This window comes from Gymnoscopelus braueri, assembly GCF_963280865.1.
Source record: "Gymnoscopelus braueri genome assembly, chromosome: 4".
Classification (NCBI taxonomy): domain Eukaryota; kingdom Metazoa; phylum Chordata; class Actinopteri; order Myctophiformes; family Myctophidae; genus Gymnoscopelus; species Gymnoscopelus braueri.
In genome coordinates, this window is record NC_137605.1 from 52,672,652 (window position 1) to 52,691,604 (window position 18,953).

The 18,953-nt window shown below is 40.2% G+C and overlaps 1 protein-coding gene across 8 annotated transcripts in view; it reads left to right on the forward strand.

The window, feature by feature from the left end:
* The first annotated feature begins 5,288 nt into the window (after nucleotides 1-5,288).
* LOC308083791 (uncharacterized protein) overlaps nucleotides 5,289-18,953 on the forward strand; it is a 74,425-nt gene continuing 60,760 nt past the window's right edge. For 6 of the 8 annotated variants that reach the window (XM_080426140.1, XM_080426143.1, XM_080426145.1 and 3 more), the window contains exons 1-15: nucleotides 5,299-5,446; nucleotides 5,780-5,830; nucleotides 6,873-6,938; nucleotides 9,778-9,938; nucleotides 10,600-10,750; nucleotides 11,566-11,670; nucleotides 11,976-12,073; nucleotides 12,338-12,472; nucleotides 12,915-13,020; nucleotides 14,517-14,577; nucleotides 15,177-15,325; nucleotides 17,434-17,514; nucleotides 17,729-17,939; nucleotides 18,149-18,318; nucleotides 18,684-18,799. In XM_080426140.1, the coding sequence (XP_080282266.1) occupies nucleotides 5,321-5,446; nucleotides 5,780-5,830; nucleotides 6,873-6,938; nucleotides 9,778-9,938; nucleotides 10,600-10,750; nucleotides 11,566-11,670; nucleotides 11,976-12,073; nucleotides 12,338-12,472; nucleotides 12,915-13,020; nucleotides 14,517-14,577; nucleotides 15,177-15,325; nucleotides 17,434-17,514; nucleotides 17,729-17,939; nucleotides 18,149-18,318; nucleotides 18,684-18,799 (1,787 nt within the window). In that variant the 5' untranslated portion in view covers nucleotides 5,299-5,320. Of the gene's footprint in view, nucleotides 5,447-5,779; nucleotides 5,831-6,872; nucleotides 6,939-9,777; nucleotides 9,939-10,599; nucleotides 10,751-11,565; nucleotides 11,671-11,975; nucleotides 12,074-12,337; nucleotides 12,473-12,914; nucleotides 13,021-14,516; nucleotides 14,578-15,176; nucleotides 15,326-17,433; nucleotides 17,515-17,728; nucleotides 17,940-18,148; nucleotides 18,319-18,683; nucleotides 18,800-18,953 lie in introns of all 8 variants that reach the window. The other 2 variants (XM_080426142.1, XM_080426141.1) reach the window with 2 other exon arrangements.

The window sequence follows — 18,953 nt, forward strand, 5'->3', positions numbered from 1 at the left end:
TACTGTAAGTACAGTACTTGAGTACATGTACTTAGTTACAGCAGAACTGGGAAATGATCCTGTTTTTGGTGGAGAACTGGGCAATGCTTTTGGGGCAGGACAGGGCCAAATCCCTGTTTTACTGAGAACCCAGTTCTTATCATCCGTTCCCTATTTTCCTGTTTTACATTTTAAACACATTTAATGATTTGCACACACACACACACACACACACACACACACACACACACACACACACACACACACACACACACACACACACACACACACACACACACACACACACACACACACACACACACACACACACACACACACACATAAACAAACAGTATAAATCAAAGGTAAATTATGTGAGCATTTTATGTTAATAAATGTTGAATCAGTTCATAAAGTCACTGGTCTCATTCTCTCTTCATTTTATTATTACTTTTAAATGAGGTGACACTTCCTCGTGATCATGCAGTCACTTTTAAATGCCCTATGTTGCATTTTAGATATGAATCAGAATCAGCTTATTATCATTATTGAGCTGACACTCAACTATGTTGCTGTGTCTTCTGATGGCACAAGCCTTGATGCCCTCCATGAGTGTATTTCAGACAACAATGCTTGGCTGGCTCAGAACTTCCTTCAGTTCAAATAGGACAAAACAGAGACACTTGTCAATGGATCAGAGGCAGAGAGAGAGCTCTAACATTGAAGTCAATGCACGCACGTAGTCCAAAGCACCAAGCGGAAAATCCAAGTGATTTTAGTTATTTTTTTACTTTCAATGCCCACGCCAGGAATGTGACCAAATCTGCCTTTAATCACTTCAAGAGTAATACTGTTTCTTCCAATACAGAGAGATTGTCATATTCTTTTAATTGTAGGCTGGACTATTAATGCTCACCTCTCTACTCTCTACACAAAATATATATATATATATATATTTATATGCGATACATCAACTACTACTTAAACAAAATCCAGCTGCCTGTTTGTTGACCAGGACCAGAAGGGCAGCATATTATTATACCTGTTTTAAAACCTCTGCACTGGCTACCTGTTAGTTTTATAATTCATTTTAAGATAGTTTAATTGGTCTATAAATCACTTAGTGGTCTGGCTCCCAGCTACATATCTGACATGGTTTTAAGACAGGTGACCAGGTCCTCCCCCTTCTTTGGATTTTAAGGACAGGTGCATCTTTAGTGTTACATTACTGCCACCCTCTGGAGTTATTTAACCACAAAGTCCAGTCAGATTTGTTTCTGTCTTTAAAATACTTCCCCAGCCTAATCCACGTCCACTACACTTCAGTATTACCATTAAATCTAAATTTAATAACTGTAATGTAGGAATTATTGAGTATAATTAGGGTATAGGTGTGTTAGTTTACTGCCTAATAAAGAACATATTATTTGTAGTTATTGTCTAATTTGATACAAAGTACACCTTGTTATGTCTTAGTAACATAACATACTGTAAATTAGGCTTCGACATGCTTAGCTTTCATGACATGCCCAAAATAGGGACACCAGGGTGAATGTGCTTTAAGAGCGCTTTCACACTATGGTCCCGGGTGCGCACTCCAGACCGCTTGGCAGGTGTTGCGCTAGTGTGAATGTTGCGAATCGTCCCCCGAAACGGATAACCGTTCCGTTCCCGAAACCACCTTAAATTAAATGCATGGAAAATATCAATAAATAAATGTCGAATATACTGTATGTTAATATCTACTTGCAGAAGTGTTGACAAGGTGTGTGTTGCTTCTCGAGGCCCCACTTTGAGTGGATAGATAGTAAATTACATCTATGTCATGGAATTTTTTTTCCTTTGTGGTATTTTTTTCATTTCATTTCACCTTTATTTATTCAGGAAGGTCAATTGAGAGCAAGCTCTCTTTTCCAATGACATCCTGATTACAGTAAACAATAAACATAGCATAACATTAAACAAACAAACAAAATATAGTACAAGATAATAGACCTTTCAAAAATTCAAAGAATGCAAGTGCAGACAGATCTCAGTGTATTTTTCACAAAGTGTTTAAAGTGACCAAGTGAAATTAAGTTCTCCAATTCTAAAACCGATTATTGACAGTTACACATGTGTGGGGCATAGTAATGAAAGGCAATCTTACCCAGTCAGATTTAACAGTGGGAATGTTTAAAACCAAGTAATCTTGTGAGCGGGTATGGTGATTAAAACTCTAAGTGTGTAAATATGCTGTTTGGCAACTAGGCAATTAGGCAATTTCTTAGGCTTTGTAGATAAAAACAGTGCAGTGCTGTTCTCTGTTCATAGCTAATGATGGCCAACTGACATTTTTATAAAGCCTACAGTGATGGGTAAGGACTAAGGAGACCATCTCCCGTCATTAAATAAAGATTACAAAATGTAATACAAATTAAATCAGTGCTTTATAAACCAACAGTATTTTTAAATCAATTATTTGACAAGGAGGGAGCCAGTGTAAATATCTAAGAACTGGATTGATATGATCCACTTTCTTGGTATTAGTTACAACTCAAGCAGCAGCGTTTGTGACAGGTCGCTGGAGATATGTGAAGGTGTTATTAACACATTCCAGAGTTTTATTGTCGATGGAGATTAATCAGAATCAAATTTAGTGTCACATCACAGGTTTAGGGGTGTACAAACAGTGGGTGAAATTCTTTTTGTGCAAGCTCCATCGTTTTAGTTATAAGAGAAAGGGAAGAAGAAGAAGGGGGGGGGCAAGGGGGAAGAGAGATCGATGCCTACAGTATAACCATGAAAACAAAAGAGAGAAACAATTATGTATACTGTAGATGGTCCACTCTCGCATACAAGTTACAAAGGTGAATGAGTGCTTATTATATCATAATGGTTATTATACTGTATACAGAATGCTTTGCAGAGGAAAGTGTTACTTGAGGACACAAGAAAATCCAGTTCTACCAGCTACTGTAAACTAGTAATGTGATTCTAGGTGGGGTTGTAAGGTAGGCTATATACCAGTATGCCAATTAGATGGAATCCAAACAGACCTGATGAGACATGATGAGTGATTAATGAAGGGAATGACAGGGCATCCAGTGTCACAACTAGTTTGATGCTGTAGGGAAAACCTGGCAATTTATTAAACTTTTTTATTTCACTTCAGTATCTGTCTCTGTACATCTAGAGATCTCGTTGAGCGTTTCGAAGTCCGCTTCAGCTGACTCAGCGCCGTTCGAGTTATGCCGATAGGGACCACATCGTAACTCATATCCCCCCCCCCCCCCCCCCGAGTCAACATGTGCCGTCGCGGATACCCTCTTCCAGTCACCCGTTTGCCTTCTTGGGAGTTAGAATGTGTTGACCCGGTGGTGTCTTTGACTCGCTGAGAGTTTGTTTGTAAAACATTCATTAATGGTGAATTAAAAAAAAACTTGATGAATGGAATTCATCCGAGACCCGAATTAACAGCAAAACTATATCAAAAATCACACCCTGTGTGAAGTGGGCGGTGTCTTGCTAGCTAATCACAATACTGAATGGAGTCAACCAATCATGTACAAAAGATAAATACATTTATTGAAACACTCTTTATGATGGACGGAACCATAACTTGAAAAAAACCATTTCATGGTTTTTTTCAAGTTATGGTTTCTTATATAGGGCTATGCACATGTGTCATGTGACACTGGCCAATCACAGTCCTGAATAGACTGTGATTGGCCAATCACAGCGCAGGATAATTGTACAAATTTCCTGGGCCCAGATCACAGCGCAGGATAATGTACAAATTTCCAAACCTCACTTATAGGGGCGGTTTCACCGCCCAAAAATCGGTCCATAAAGTCCAAATCACAGCTCATATTATCATTTAGATATAGATCATCTTCTTCAGTGATATTTCGATAAAGATTCTCAGCGGACTTCGGTAGAGAATCTAAATCATGTCAAGCCTGCAGAGCTAGTTCAGGCTGACAGCTCAAAGGAGCGCCATGATAACTCCATCTGATTGGGTTGGGGCTATTTATACCTCCCTGCTCATTCTTTTTGCTGCTGCTCTGCCATCTTGCTGCCCTGCTATGCTGCAGGTCTACTGCTGCTTTGTGCTCTGCTCTATGATGTTTTTTTGTGCTCCCACCACCACCACCCCAGTATCCACCAGTTGGCACTATATTTTCTATAATGATTCCCTTATGGGGGTCTATTTCATTCCCTGTAAGATCTATTTGGCAAATCATATTTCATGCCTACAAGGAATGAATGAAACGAGACAGAGCCTTGAAACCAAATATGCTTATAAATATTTATGCTCAACATATTTATGCTCAATAAATATAATTATTCAATCCAAGAGTGGTCTGATTGAAATGATAATATGAGCGGTGTTTTGGACTTCATGGACATGGACAGATGTTTTTATATAGTTTTGCTGATGTTAATTCGGGTCTCGAAGTTTCAAGTTTTCTTCATTTTAAGATTCTTGATTCACGTTAACGAATGTTTTACAAACTAAAACTCTCAGCGAGTCAAAAAAATCCGCATTTCCTAAGCATGCGCAGTGTCAAGGCAAACAGTGACCCAGATGCAAACTAGAAAAAGTGCTCCTCAGAGCACAGGTCTCCACCAGGTCAGGTACGTTATTGTGGCCTCCTGGTGGCGCTATAATAGGCCAATGTGAAAAGGGTGCCATTTGTTCAAGGGCTTTTCACTGCAATCGGACACTGCATTCATGATTTGAGGCATTTTGTTCCAAAAATGTGTTTTGCAAAATTAGACCTGCTGGTGGCGTTATAACAGGCCATTGTGAAAAGGGTGGCATTTCTTCCTCGGCCTAATAGAAATGTGCATGTGAAATTTCACGGAAATCGCAAGCTGCGTTCATGATTTGAGGCATTTTGTTAAAAACGGACCAATCCTGCAAACTTTGGAGACAATCTTAGGCAATCAGGATGGAATATGGGAAATCGGATAAATCCGTGTTGATCAGATGACTATAGAGATACTCTGTACCGATTTGTGTGATGTTTGGACAAAATCTGTAGGACTAGTATCAATAAATGTGTTTTTCACATATCGGCCTCCTGGTGGCACTATAACAGGCCAATCTGAAAAAAATCTAAAGTTTGTATGTGTCGGCATATGAATGAGATGAGAATGAGCGTGACAGTTTCATGGTATGTCGCTCCACCTGTCCAGGTTGCCCCGCTATCTGCCTGCTCGTCTCTCATTGGAAATGAATTACTAGGCGTGTCAGTCGCTTCCCATGTGAAAGTGTGCCTTTACACAGCACAGAGCTGCAAACTCCTCATACTGAGGGAACATCATGGAAAAGAAGAGTGAGAGTGAGTTGCTCATGCAGGGAGAGGAGAATGAGTCTGAGAAGTCTTCCAAGGTCAGCCTAATCGATGGTGTGAAGAAGAGGATAGATTATGTCCTGGTCTACGAGAAGGAAAAGAAGAAGACGGTGCAAGAACTTGTGGTACAGTATCTGCCATAGAACTTAAACCATAAATAAACAGTGTTTCAAGAGCTATTTAGGGTGCTTCTTTATCAAGGTAGACAAACACAGATGATGAAAACAAAACCTCAACTTTGAGGCTGGGGTGAAAGTGGATTGACCTTTTTTTCTTTTTTTTTACTACCCCAACCATCATCAATGTATTGTGTTTCCCCTCCTGCATCCCCGCACACACCCATTACATTTTCATTTCAAATTTTTACTTGATTTTAAGTGCTTGGAGCCCCATTGCTGATGTTACATAATGTTATATTTATGCCTATATTTACCCTATGCCTATATCATACCTTTCAGAGACAATGGTGCAGCATTCAGACCAATGAATCAGTGGAGATGGAATCAGAGGTAAGTCTATGGCAGTCTGCATAAGGTGGCCATTTTGGTGATAAAGAAGGTGATAAAGATTCACAGGGGCACTTTTGTAAACTTCCTTCAGTGAGTGCATATTTAATCACAATTGCCAGGTGTAATTACAATTACCGCACAACTGCAACACACCTGCATGATGTAGTTTATTTAATAGAAATAAGTAAATAAAGACAAATAAAATGAAATAATAAAAATCCTTAGCTTTTTGGGACACATGTCTGGTGATAGAACCAGAAAGGAGTGCCCTGCGGAGCGCATCTCGCCACCAGGCCAGGTGGCCTTACCCAGGGCCGTGTGTAAGTTGTGAATTGCAACTGCCAGAACCAGAGGAAGCTGCGTTTCTATGACATAACGTTCAACTTTTAGTATTTGTGGTATGTATGGTCAGAAGTGAATGCGCTTTTGAAGGTGTGCTCTATAACAAACAATCCCAGTTTGGGTTGATTGGATGTCACATAAAGGATAAAAGGATAATTCCTTTTAACAGGTCGTTCATGAAAGTCCTTGCGGTCTTGTTTCCAATGAGAACCTGTGAGCAATTGGGGTTAAGAGTCTTGCTCAGGGACAAATTTCATATCATCGGCACATATGCTGGGATAGCCTGGAATCGAACCTGGGGCAACCAGGGCCAGCTGGTTCCCTAGGCGGGCTCACTAACCACTCAGCTATGGCCGCCCCTTTCATTACATTCATGATATATTACATTCATGATATATAGCAGACATGGGCATAACCTTTATGGTGAGTTGAGTCAAGGAATCCAGGAATAAATGTATTGTGATTGTACGATCAGATTGTACAAGTTAGGCCATAACGTGTAGTGGGCTGGTATAGCCCACTTTGCAAAAGTGGAAGTTGTTTTTGATTCAAGGTGATGACCACTTAGGGACCCATTGCTGATGTTCCATATATTTATATATTTGCAGGCTTGACAGATTGCTAAAACTGTACAAAACTGTATTATAATCCCAGCACTGAATAGCCACCAGAGACAATGTGCTCTCTTCTCCCTCTCCAGGAAAAGAGACGGAAATATGAAGAAAAGCTGACGAAGTTGGGGATGAAGCTGGAGACCACGGAATCAGTAAGTGCAAGGCCAGACAGAGTTTTCATATTCCACTTTTCTTGTTATTTTGTTATTTGACTTGGGAATCCGGTTAGATGAATGAATGACTGATGAATGTCTTTATTGCAGGTCCATAGAAAAACACAATTACATACAACAATAAAAATAGATAAATACAGTCCAAATGAACATGTTAGACAGGGCATTTGTGACAGTTATCAGGGGTCATCAACATGTCCAAACATGGACAAATATGTCCGTGGCAAGACTTGTATAATAATAATAATAATAAACTTTACTTGTATAGCACCTTTCATGACATGAAATGAAGCTCAAAGTGCTTTACAGAGCAATAATACAATTACAGTTACAACTAATTTAACAATATAGCAAAAAAGAAAAGATATGTCCGTGGACCTTTTTTTCTTTTTTTTTACGAAAAACATTGTCTATAATTTCTTCTCTTTTTTAAATATTCACAATCTAATCTAAAAAAATGTGTTAAAGAATAATTTTGTTGACTCATAAAGTGTCGGGATGACATGCTCATTAATATGTTGCATGATATTTGTGGTATTGTACGTGATACCTGTACCACATAAAGTACGTCGTACGGTATGTGAGTCATATCAACGGTATGACCACAGTGAAAAGTGCAAAAACATGCATGGCATGTCATCTGTTGAGAAGGAGCACCAACGCAAAGGAGGGCAGAACTGGACTAATAAAGCTAACTTTCGTCAGTTGTTAGAAAGTGTTTCAAAGTGTCCAATAATAACAATAACAACTAAATTATAATAACACTCAACAAGCATAATCTATGGAAACACTTGATCCACAGCCTCACCATCAGACCTCCTCCTCACCTCGCTCTGATTAGGAACCTTTGCATCAAACTATTGTGACACTGTATTTATGGTGGCGATTACCACTATTATTATTATATTAAGTTGCATATTGTCCTTGATGAGGTAGGACGCTAGTTCAGTTGAGGCTGTCACGCAAGGTATGGGCGGTGACGCAGGTGGGGCCGAGGTTTGGTACCTTGAGCCTATAACGATGGTTACCCGTCTCGGGTCGATAGCTAGGCCCTGTTTGTGTGTTCAGGTTAGGTCGTAAATCTAATCTGATTCTTCTTATCTTCTGATTCTAGTCTTTAGTCAGCCAGCCAGAGGGGTTACGTCGATCCGTTCCGACGTCCTGTGGAACTCAGCCTCTCGTCTTGGGTTTCTGCCAAGGGGGTCGCTATCTTAGCTTTCCCTTCCCACTTCCTCGTCGACCACTGTCTGTGAGATTCTGTGGAGCTGCCTATCGGAACCTATATATCCTTGCAGAGAGCAAAGCAAAGCAAGAGTAGAGTTGATGGGTATCAATAGGCGCTGAGTCCTTCTGGTGGAGTTCTCCTCTTTATCACTAACTATCTGGCTGAACACTATCTGGCTGAACACTATCTGTCCGGCCGCAGTCGCTTATATCTAGGGTGTGACATCGTATGGCGACGTCACACTGGCATTATGCCCAAGTTAGGTGGTTTGCTGCTTTGCCTTGGGAACTTCGCCACAGCATTCCTTTAAATCCTGTCATGCCCTTCATTAATCACTCATCATGTACATTATCTCTTTTGACTCTCAAGTCTTTTTCCATTGTTCCATCAGCTTACTTTCTTATCAACATAGACAACAGTACCTGTTCACCTTAATGGAAACCACAACTAATTAAGCTACGCTGACAAGCAAAAAACTAGTTTAGCTGGTAGAACTTCCCGTCTCCCCCTGTCCTCAAGTAACACTGTCCTCTGAAAAGCCATCTGTCTATACTGTAATAACCATGTGAAGTATAATACGCACCCATTCACCTTTGCAGCTAAGTGGCCCCTTTGCTCCTGCAATGTAAGATGGAAGCACTGTCCAATTATTGAAATCCGAAACATGGAATATACTTGCACCATTGCCACTTTTAATGCCCCACTCAGGACTGCCACCTGCCAGTATATACAGTGGATCCCAGTCTCCAGGTTTTCTAAAGTATAGCTAACCACTTTAACTCTGACATTCCAATTTTGGGCATGCCATTATAGGCTAAAAAGAAAAGAGAATTGCTGATCTACAAGCTCACAACATGCCGTGATGTGCTGTGAGCTTGTAGATCGGCTTTACCCGAAAAAATATGTTTTGATAAGAGGCTCGTTTTAAAATGTGTAGCACAGTGGGAATAGAATAGACACTATGGCATATCAAGAGTCCATAATACAGTATCCATTTCCTATGTGTTTCTGGTAATATTATTGATCACTTGTTTTGCATGTCCGTGGCAAAAATAAAATATCGATGGAAATGTCCATCACAAGCTGGCATGGTGATGACCCCAGACAGTTATAAATACAGGCTTTTAAGCCAATGTCTCCTAAGGCTAGAGGAGTATTTCGTGCAGATGCTTACGGTGATCAATGTTGTTGATGTATGTTTAGCCATTATTTGTCATTGTCATGCAAATATTGGTTAGGAAACCATGGGCAATAGGGATAGTTGCAGTAAGCCTCCTTGTTTCAGAAGTAGCCTACAGGATAATTCTAGTAAATAGCAATTCCAACGTTCAGATAATACAGGCAGTATTTAAACATCAGGACACTTTGGCTGCATAATTGCTGCTCCCGATGCCATCAAAAAAGTCAAATAATTGCAGATATATCAGCCAAACCGATATATCGGTGAGGCTTCTTTTCCTGTGTTGTCAGACTCCCAACATGGCAACATTTCCTATGTAAAAAAGAAAAGAAAAAAGGCCTACATTCATGTTCAAGTTTTAACATTAACGTTATAATGATATTATCACTAATAATCAATATCATCCACTTCAGAGTGAAGGAAATCTGATGTTTGTGAAGATCCACATGCCATGGGAGTGTCTGTGCAAATGGGCTGAGGAGCTCCACGTCAAGCTGCCCATCAAGGACCCTTCCATCAAGGACCCATCCAGCAAGGACCCTTCCAGCGAAGACCTGTGTACCAGTGTGGTGATGTTAGTATGAGTACAGTAACTTAACCCATTAAAACCGGGAAAGCATGCATGTCATTTTAGATTTTAGGTTCAGCGTTGGCTTTTCAAAAATAGCAGATATACAAGCTTGTAGTACATCTGCTATTTTTGAACATTTTTGAAAAAAAGAGAACTACTGGTTTAGAAGGCATTTGTACACCTCAGGTCTTAATGGGTTAAAAACAAAATAAACGATAAAATAATAGATGCATATAGATGATGATGTATATCAATGATTTAATAGATATAATAAGATATAGATTTATAATCTGATGCAACTCATCCTTGGCTGACCAGATAGGGCTGAAAAAAAAATCAACATTACACTGAAAAGTGTAATAGATTAAGCCGTTCCCAAGAACAAATCTAATGTCTTTACAATTCAATGAATTAGTGTAAACCTGTGATGTGACAATAAAGTTGATTACTATAGTATACTGATGCTACAACAGCGCACCTCAAAGCGCAAATCAAAGCAGTGTGCATCTCCCATTAGAATGAAACGCATGCGGAACTAATTAATGTGTTGAATGAATCCAGTCTGAGAACTGCTGACGTTCACTTTGAAAGACAGAATGAGCATGATTTCACTGCATGATTTCACAATTGAACCAATAATCTGTACCTGGTTACATGTATCCAGCAGGGACCTGCTCGGTGAATGTGCTAATACACGCACAATGAACGAGAAGCCTGTCACCGTCCCCTTCAAGAATGCCCTGAAGGATTCTCACTTCAAAATCAACCGAGAGGACCCTGATAAGACCTTCACATCATCCATGAGGATCAAGATGGTAAAGTCTAGTTAATGTTATACCTGAAACTGGTTAAGATCATTTCAGTGGAAACTATCTCATAGTATAAAAATACTTTTTTATATAAAAAATATTTGTATACTTTAACAGTAATTTTACTTGGAGGAAACCAGTGAATTATTTCTGAACTGGTGCTTAACCTATTGTAACAACAGTTTACAATGTAAAGGAAATATTGAAAAAAATACATGAATAATAGTTTAATAATATGATCATGGAATAATATTTTTGAGGCCGGTTCACTGTGCAAACACAGCAGAAAACAAAGCAGCACAAACAATAGATTACAATACATAATGGTGCAAGACTACAATACAATGAATTATACTAAGGTAGTTATCTCCGCCAGTCTGACCTGAGGTGGAGATTATGTTTTTGCGCGCACGCGCGCGTGTGTGTGTGTGTGTGTGTGTGTGTGTGTGTGTACCTGTGTGTGTGTGTGTGTGTGTGTGTGTGTGTGTGTGTGTGTGTGTGTGTGTGTGTGTGTGTGTGTGTGTGTGTGTGTGTGTGTGTGTGTCATCCAATCCTACATTCAAACCTGCCTGTAGAAAAAAAACAGGGATGGGGACAGGGAAACAAGCCTACCTTCGATTATGTCACTGAGCAGCTTGAAGGTAGCCAAGGACCTCAGACACCAGCAACACAATGAAAATCCCATAACCATAATTGTGTGGGTGAAAATCACTCAACGTTAGTGTTCTAGGGTTAAACAACACTGAAAAACTGTGAACAAACTGAAATGTTGAACATTAATATCAAGCATGCTAATAAGAATGTATTTTTATGTGCTGTAGGCTTACAACATCCTAAACACTGTCATTGCAAAGGATGATGCAGGGTTCAACATCGCAAAGTTGCTGACTGATGGAGTGTACAAGGCTGCCTATCCTCTTCATGATGTGAGTGAGTCTGTGTGGATCATGTTTCACTCAGTTAGACACGCATCACTTTATCATTATCAAAGTGTCATTGCTTGTGGCCGTTAAGTGAGTTAACGGCCTCAAACAACAGTGGATCTCTCAAGCAACAGTGGATCTCTCAAGCAACAGTGGATCTCTCAAGCAGATCTGGTATCCAATCCTTCCTGAGCCTCAGCCATACTCTCTGAATTTATTATAGATCACCTCCATCTTAAAAGTGTTAAGTATTGCTTGCAAGTTGCATGTGAAATGGCTGTGTTTTCTATCCCCCCACCCCCACTCAGTGTAGCCACAAGTCAGAAGAAGGAGAGAGGTTTCAACTCTACCAAGAATGGGTTCACCCCCGCAGCTTCTTCAAGACACAACCACTTCATCGCATTAGGTAACTGGTCTCTTAACACTAGAACCTACTAATGGCATGTTTCTGATAACCAATTTTAAAGCAATTCATGACCACTGAGGTCAGCGCTACTGGACGATAGTCATTCAGACTGACTGGAAAGGTGTTCTTTGGCATGGGGACAATGGTGGAACCATTGAAGCATGTGGGGAGTGGGGACCACGATGGAAAGGCCATTACTATGCATAGACTGTAGGCATTATCCAGTACAGAGGGAGAAATGTATTATTTTAATGCTGTTCACAGGGAGTATTATGGGGAGAAGATTGGCATATATTTTGCCTGGTTGGGATTCTACACAAGAATGCTGGCCATCCCTGCAATGGTGGGCCTTGGCTGTTTCATTTATGGGCTCACGACTCTGCGAACAACCACCTGGAGGTACAGTATGAATCTGTTCATGTGTAGAATTGTTTAACTGTAACCCATCATAATATCACATAACATTCTCTTTTTTTTCCTTTCGGCTGTTCCCTTCAGGGGTCGCCACAGCAAATCATCTGCCTCCATCTCACCCTGTCCTCTGTCTCCTCTTCTTTGACACGAACTAACTTCATGTCCTCTTTCACTACATCCATGAATCTCCTCATAACATTAGTTATATAAATTAATGTTGTTAAATCAACCTTTTATCTGTATGTACAATAACATACTATACCTCATTAGTAGCATTTCTGTAGTGTAAACAATGGTAGCAATGGCATGAGTTTATTTATTTCATTATGTTAATTGTGTAACCTCTCTTTCTTGTGATTGGACAGTGTTCAACCTCTTTCTCTTGTGATTGGACAGTGTGTAACCGTTCTCCTCTTTTATTGGACAGTAAAGAGGTGTGTGACCCAGAGATAGGTGGAGCTATAGTGATGTGCCCACAGTGTGACAGGGAGTGTCCCTACTGGAGGTTAAACAGCACGTGTGCAACTTCTAAAGTGAGTGAAACAGTCCTTAAATAGACCCTTCAGAAAAAGGCGACAGTAAACTGAGTTTGAAAAGTTGCCAGCAAACCAGCTCCTCAGACAAAAGTAGTAGTATTCTATGGAAGCTGATAGGAACAACACTTGTTAGGGTGTGGTCCCACCGCACTTTTATTTTACCTCTGGGGTGGAATCTTTTCCAAGAATCCACGCATTTGCATTGACAAAGCATTGGCAGATTCCGCCCCAGAGGTCAAATAAAAGTGCGGTGGGACTGTGCCCTAACATTTTAAATACCTTTATAGAGAGTAAAACCACACAAATAAACCAGGGTTTAGCATTAGTAGTTCACTTAGCAATGACATGTCATATGGTAATGTTTTTGCCTTGAAGTAGGGTAATTGAAAGGTTGACAAAGGTTTATTTTTTTGCCTTGAAAATAATGAAAGGCAGACAACAATCTGTTTTGCATTGCTCAACTCACTCAAGGACCCTTAAATTAATATGTATTTGACTGCAGACCCCCATCTGAAAAATATTTTGTGCCAGGGATTGACCCCCCTTACCCCCTAAGATTTGTGTTATAATGTTTCAAGAATTCCAAAATTTTCAACTATTTTCAAGATTATTTTGAAATTAGCAGATCTACACGTTCACAACTCATCGCATAGTGACATGTGAGCTTGTAGATCGGCTATTTTCAAATAGCTAATGTGTTGTATATGATTGAAGTGGTTAAATAGATATTTATGATATTTATACATTTTGCTGGGAACCCCTGCAAGGACCGCTGGGGTCCCCGGACCCCCCCCGGAACCAATACCAAAGGGTGTAGGAAAATCAAATTTCTTTTATCAAAACGCATATTTTTTAAGCAACTTTTGCGATCCAGCGATCATGTGGAACACTTTGTGTGAGGTTTGGACAAAAGTTGGCGGAGACAAAAAGAGAAAGAATTGAGTGAAACTGTGTGATAGAAAACATACATACCTGTATGCATGTATGAATGTATGTGTATGAAGTATGTACTGTATGTATGTATTATGTATGTATGTATGTATGTATGTATGTATGTATGTATGTATGTATGTATGTATGTATGTATGTATGTATGTATGTAGTATGTATGTATGTATGTATGTATGTATGTATGTATGTATGTATGTATGTATGTATGTATGTATGTATGTATGTATGTATGTATGTATGTAAGTATGTATGTATGTACTGTATGTATGTAGTATGTATGTATGTATGTATGTATGTATGTATGTATGTATGTATGTATGTATGTATGTATGTATGTATGTATGTATGTATGTATGTATGTATGTATGTATGTATGTATGTATGTATGTATGAATGTACAGATATGCAAATACAAAACCGTGCAGTTGGAGTTCTTTTAATATTTAAATGTAATCCACTACACAGGGTTTCCAGTATCGCCGCTTTGAATGTGTTGAGCTGAAATATAGATGTAAATAACAGTTATTCATTTCTTTTCCCAGGCACTTTGCATATTTGATAATTTTGGGACCCTTGTGTTTGCTGCTTTCATGTCAGTCTGGGGTGAGACACTCAATATCCTTCATGTCCTACTTGTCCAAGCTTTCATAATTTCAAAAGGTTTCCTTTTCTATATAAAGACACACAGTGATTCTCAAGCTGCGGGTCCCCAAATGGATTGATATTTGCAAAAGATAAAACAAATGATATATTTTCTTTAAAACCTTGAAAAATTAGTTTTCATTGTTAAAAATAGCAACTGAAATTATACTACGTTGGTTCCAGCGATCCAAGCCGGAACACAGTCGATTGATTGACTATTAAAATAAACAGGCTCTGAAAATGCATGCGGCCCACCCATCTGACCACTTAAGTTAAGTGGTCATATGGGTGGGGCCGCAAACACTTTCAAGATTTTCAAACGGGCCCTGATGCAGAAAAGGTTGAGAACTACTGATGTATGCCCATATCTGACAGAAGTAATACACTTTCATCATTCATTTATTCAAACTTTCTTTGGCCGCACAAAACTAAATAATACAACTCACATACAAAGCCACAGACTATTAATCATTGAAGCATACAGATGTAATTTATTTTAGTACTTACTAATGGTATCTCCCAGACTGGTTTAATCCTGTCTTTCTTTTTCCTTGCTTTAGCGATGTTGTTCCCAAAGATGTGGAAGCGGTACCAGGCGACGCTGCACTGGGATACCACCGAGTTCAGTGAGCCGGAAGAACTAGTTCATCACGAATACTTGGACAAGTGTAAGCAGTCTGGCCACGAGAGGATCAACCCTGTCACATTGGTAGGTTGCATGATCAAAACAACATAGTGTAAGATTCTATTTGTGTTTCATTGGAAATTTGGTTGCAGAAGGGTGAAAAAATATATCAAAATGCAAAATTCAGGAACAGCAACAGATACAAAATACAACAACAAAAAAAGCACATGTTCAATATTCTGGGTTGGCAACCCAGCCTGGCAGAGATGTTTTTTTTAATGTTTTTACCAGCTTGCTGAAAGCATGCTGGTCTAAGAAGAGGCAGTCATCGTAGATTTGCATTCGACAGATTACAGATTTGCATTCGACAGATTTGCGTTCGACAGATTTGCGTCATTGGCTGTCCTTTAAGCCAATGGGGATATTTTCCCATACTCTGAACGTGCGGCCTCGTCCTCCCAAGCTATGGGACTAGACACGCCTCTCGCCTCTATGCCTAGTACTACACACGCCTGCTGTCGGTTCCAATCACCGTGACACAGAGTAATATATAGGACAAAATTTAAAGGAGAAATCCGGACATTTTAAGTGTTATCTTTGATGTGTAGTTACTCACTCACCGAGTTATGAAGTGGCGTTTTTCCAGCGATTCCCCTGTCTGTGAGTCTGGTCGACCCCCAACATTGGCATAGTGGGGCGTGTCTTAGTGAAAATCGCCTAATTCCACAGCTCCAAACTTCTTTTTTTTCTCCACAAATCCTCCTCATGGTGTCTCCTGATACTTTCACATGCACTGTTTATCACTCACGAGCTGGCGTTCATGGTCAGCGACGTGAATGTTTTCCTCTCGCGTGAAATCTCGCGTCTCGCGAGATTTCCCGTCCTCGGCTCACTGCGCTCCTCGGGAAATCTCGCGAGATTTCACGCGAGAGGAAAACATTCACGCAACAGTTGCGTGCATTAGCGCAAGATGAGGACAAAGGAAACATATGAAAAGGCTACTACAGGCTACAGTCAAGTTGGACTGAATGACTGAAACGGCTATGCCGTCGGTTTCAAACACCGTGACACAGAGTACTCACACACGCGCATACTGAAATCAGACGATCTACAAGCTCACAATCATTGTACAGTACTGGAGTAAATGTACTTAGTTACCTTACACCTCTTAACAGACGAGCATACGTGTTGAGGCTCCAACAATCTGTACGAGCCACAACTCTGCGGGCGTTTCACTATCTCTCGCCCCTAAACACGGTCGCCCCTGATCGCAACGGTCTGGGGTGAGCGATCAGCGCCGTTCTGCCTCGCAGATATTCCAAATATTATTTAACTTTTTCTTTTCAAGTTCTTTTTGAAAATAGCCGATCTACAAGCTCACAAAGTGTCGCGAATGCAACACTTTGCGAGCATGTAGATCTGCTATTTTCAAATAGCCAATGTACTTGTCTGTGCTACTGCTCATGTAGCCTAGTTGCTTCTTTTGGGCTTGTTTTCATAGAACTGACTGCTTATTTCACTCATGCAAGAGAGCCTAGTCAGCCTACGTGAAACATAACATCACACTTTTGCGGATTCCCCTGTATTGCACGTTTAGATGGAGAAGCGAGGCTGCGCGTTTTCAAAGATTTTCACCCTGAAAGGTGGTTTCACTTATAGGATTAGGGTTGCACTTAACTTTCATAGCCTAAGCATAAGTAGGCAAGGCTAACTATTTTTGTTGTTGATACAAATGATCTAAGTGAAACACTGTACTTTTACTTCTACTCAACTACATCTCAGAGGCAAATATTGTACTTTTACTCCATGATTTACTGTCTCAAGTACATTGAGACACACACACACACACACACACACACACACACACACACACACACACACACACACACACACACACACACACACACACACACACACACACACACACACACACACACACACACACACACACTTTCTTTATATTGGTAGCCAACTCTCTGTGGAGTTATTTTGGTTGCATTGGAATGGCTGAGATTTCATTTTAAAGACCACTTTTACATTTTGTGCTGCAGATTGGGGCAAAAAAAAAGCCTGCCGCAAGCTGGTATATTATGACTTTGTCATTTCTTGTTTTGTTGTTGTTGAACTTTTCTTGTTTAAGGCAATGTTATCCAAGCAGAGAACTTTCATGTAATCGTATTGTATTGTTTCAGGAGAAAGAAAGAGTGCCTTATACAGCCTGTGAACAACTTGTTGTTCGGCTTTCCATAGGAAAAGTGGGCGTCCTGTTTGGGGTAAGGCTGATATGGTACTCCTATATATCATTTCAGTTGTAATAAATAATTGTATGTTATGTTTGATTACCGTACATAACTATTCTCTTCAACCAGTCCACACCTGGATCGGCTGCAGATAACGAAGCTAGTTCACCTCCTTCTGTGTATACTAACACTATACTATAATAACACAGCTTCACACATAATTTCCTCTTCTCTCTTGCTCCCCAAGCTGCTGGTGATCCTGGCCATGGTAGTGGCTATGTATGTATATTGTCTGGCTGTGTTCCTCACCCTCTCGGATCAGCGGTACAGCGGCTCCAACTCCACTTTGTTGACACCACATACGTTCACCTCTGTCACCGCTTCAATCATCAACTTCATTGCCATCACAATCCTCAACATCCAGTACAAGAAGTTGGCTATGCTGATCACAACATTTGGTGAGGCATTGCCTTTGTTCCCCCCCCCCCAAATAAATTAATAACACATCAGATGATTTTTTAAAGTAAAATGTACTTTTAGGAACACACAGTAAAACATAGCCTGAGATAGCCTACCCAATGTACCCATAATAAATAACGTACAGAAATATACAAGACACGTGCAGAATTGTCACACCCTGTTTCACTGATCTGACACCTGAAAACAGAGATCCCACGGACCAAGACGGATTATGAGAACAGTCTGACCATGAAGATATTCTTGCTTCAGTGTGTTAACAGCTACTCTGCCTGTTTCTACATCGCTTTCATCAAGGGGAAGGCGGTTGGCTACCCAGGAGAGCCTGTTTATATCCTCGAACATTTCAGAAAGGAGGAGGTACAGTTTGTCATTTCGTCCATCATATTTGTTTTGTGGTGCTCCTGATGAATGGATGAAGGTTGTCTAGAATCAGAACCTGTAGCGTGAGGGATTATCACCTCCTGGTGGACAGATGTAGTAATACAAGTTTCAAGATGATTTTCATTGTTATGTCTTATGAAATCATTTTTGTTCAGCTCCTTGAACATTGTAGCAGCAAAAACTAGAAATGTGCACTCCTCGGAGCGGACGTCTCCGTCAGGTCAGGTTGTCGACCCAGGCTTACCCTGCGTCAATCATCGGGTCTTTCTTTCTTTCTGTCTTTCCATTGAGATAAATGTACTGTATATTGGCTGCAGCAACTGTGTATCTTGGTGTTGCAGTGTGGCCCTCAGGGCTGTATGATGGAGTTGACCATCCAGCTGGCTGTCATCTTGAGTGGGAACGCCATCTTGAAAAACATCCAGGAGATCTTGATATCTCATGCTGCTTTGGTCAGGTAATTAATTACTAATGTACGAAGTGTCATTAGCCAACAGCCTGGAGGGAGAAGCTTTAACGAATCCCTTTCATTTTCACAAAATTGTTGAAGTCATTATTGTTAGTAGGGGGCAAGTGAGAAATCGTTATGCGGCGGATAAAAGCATGAAATT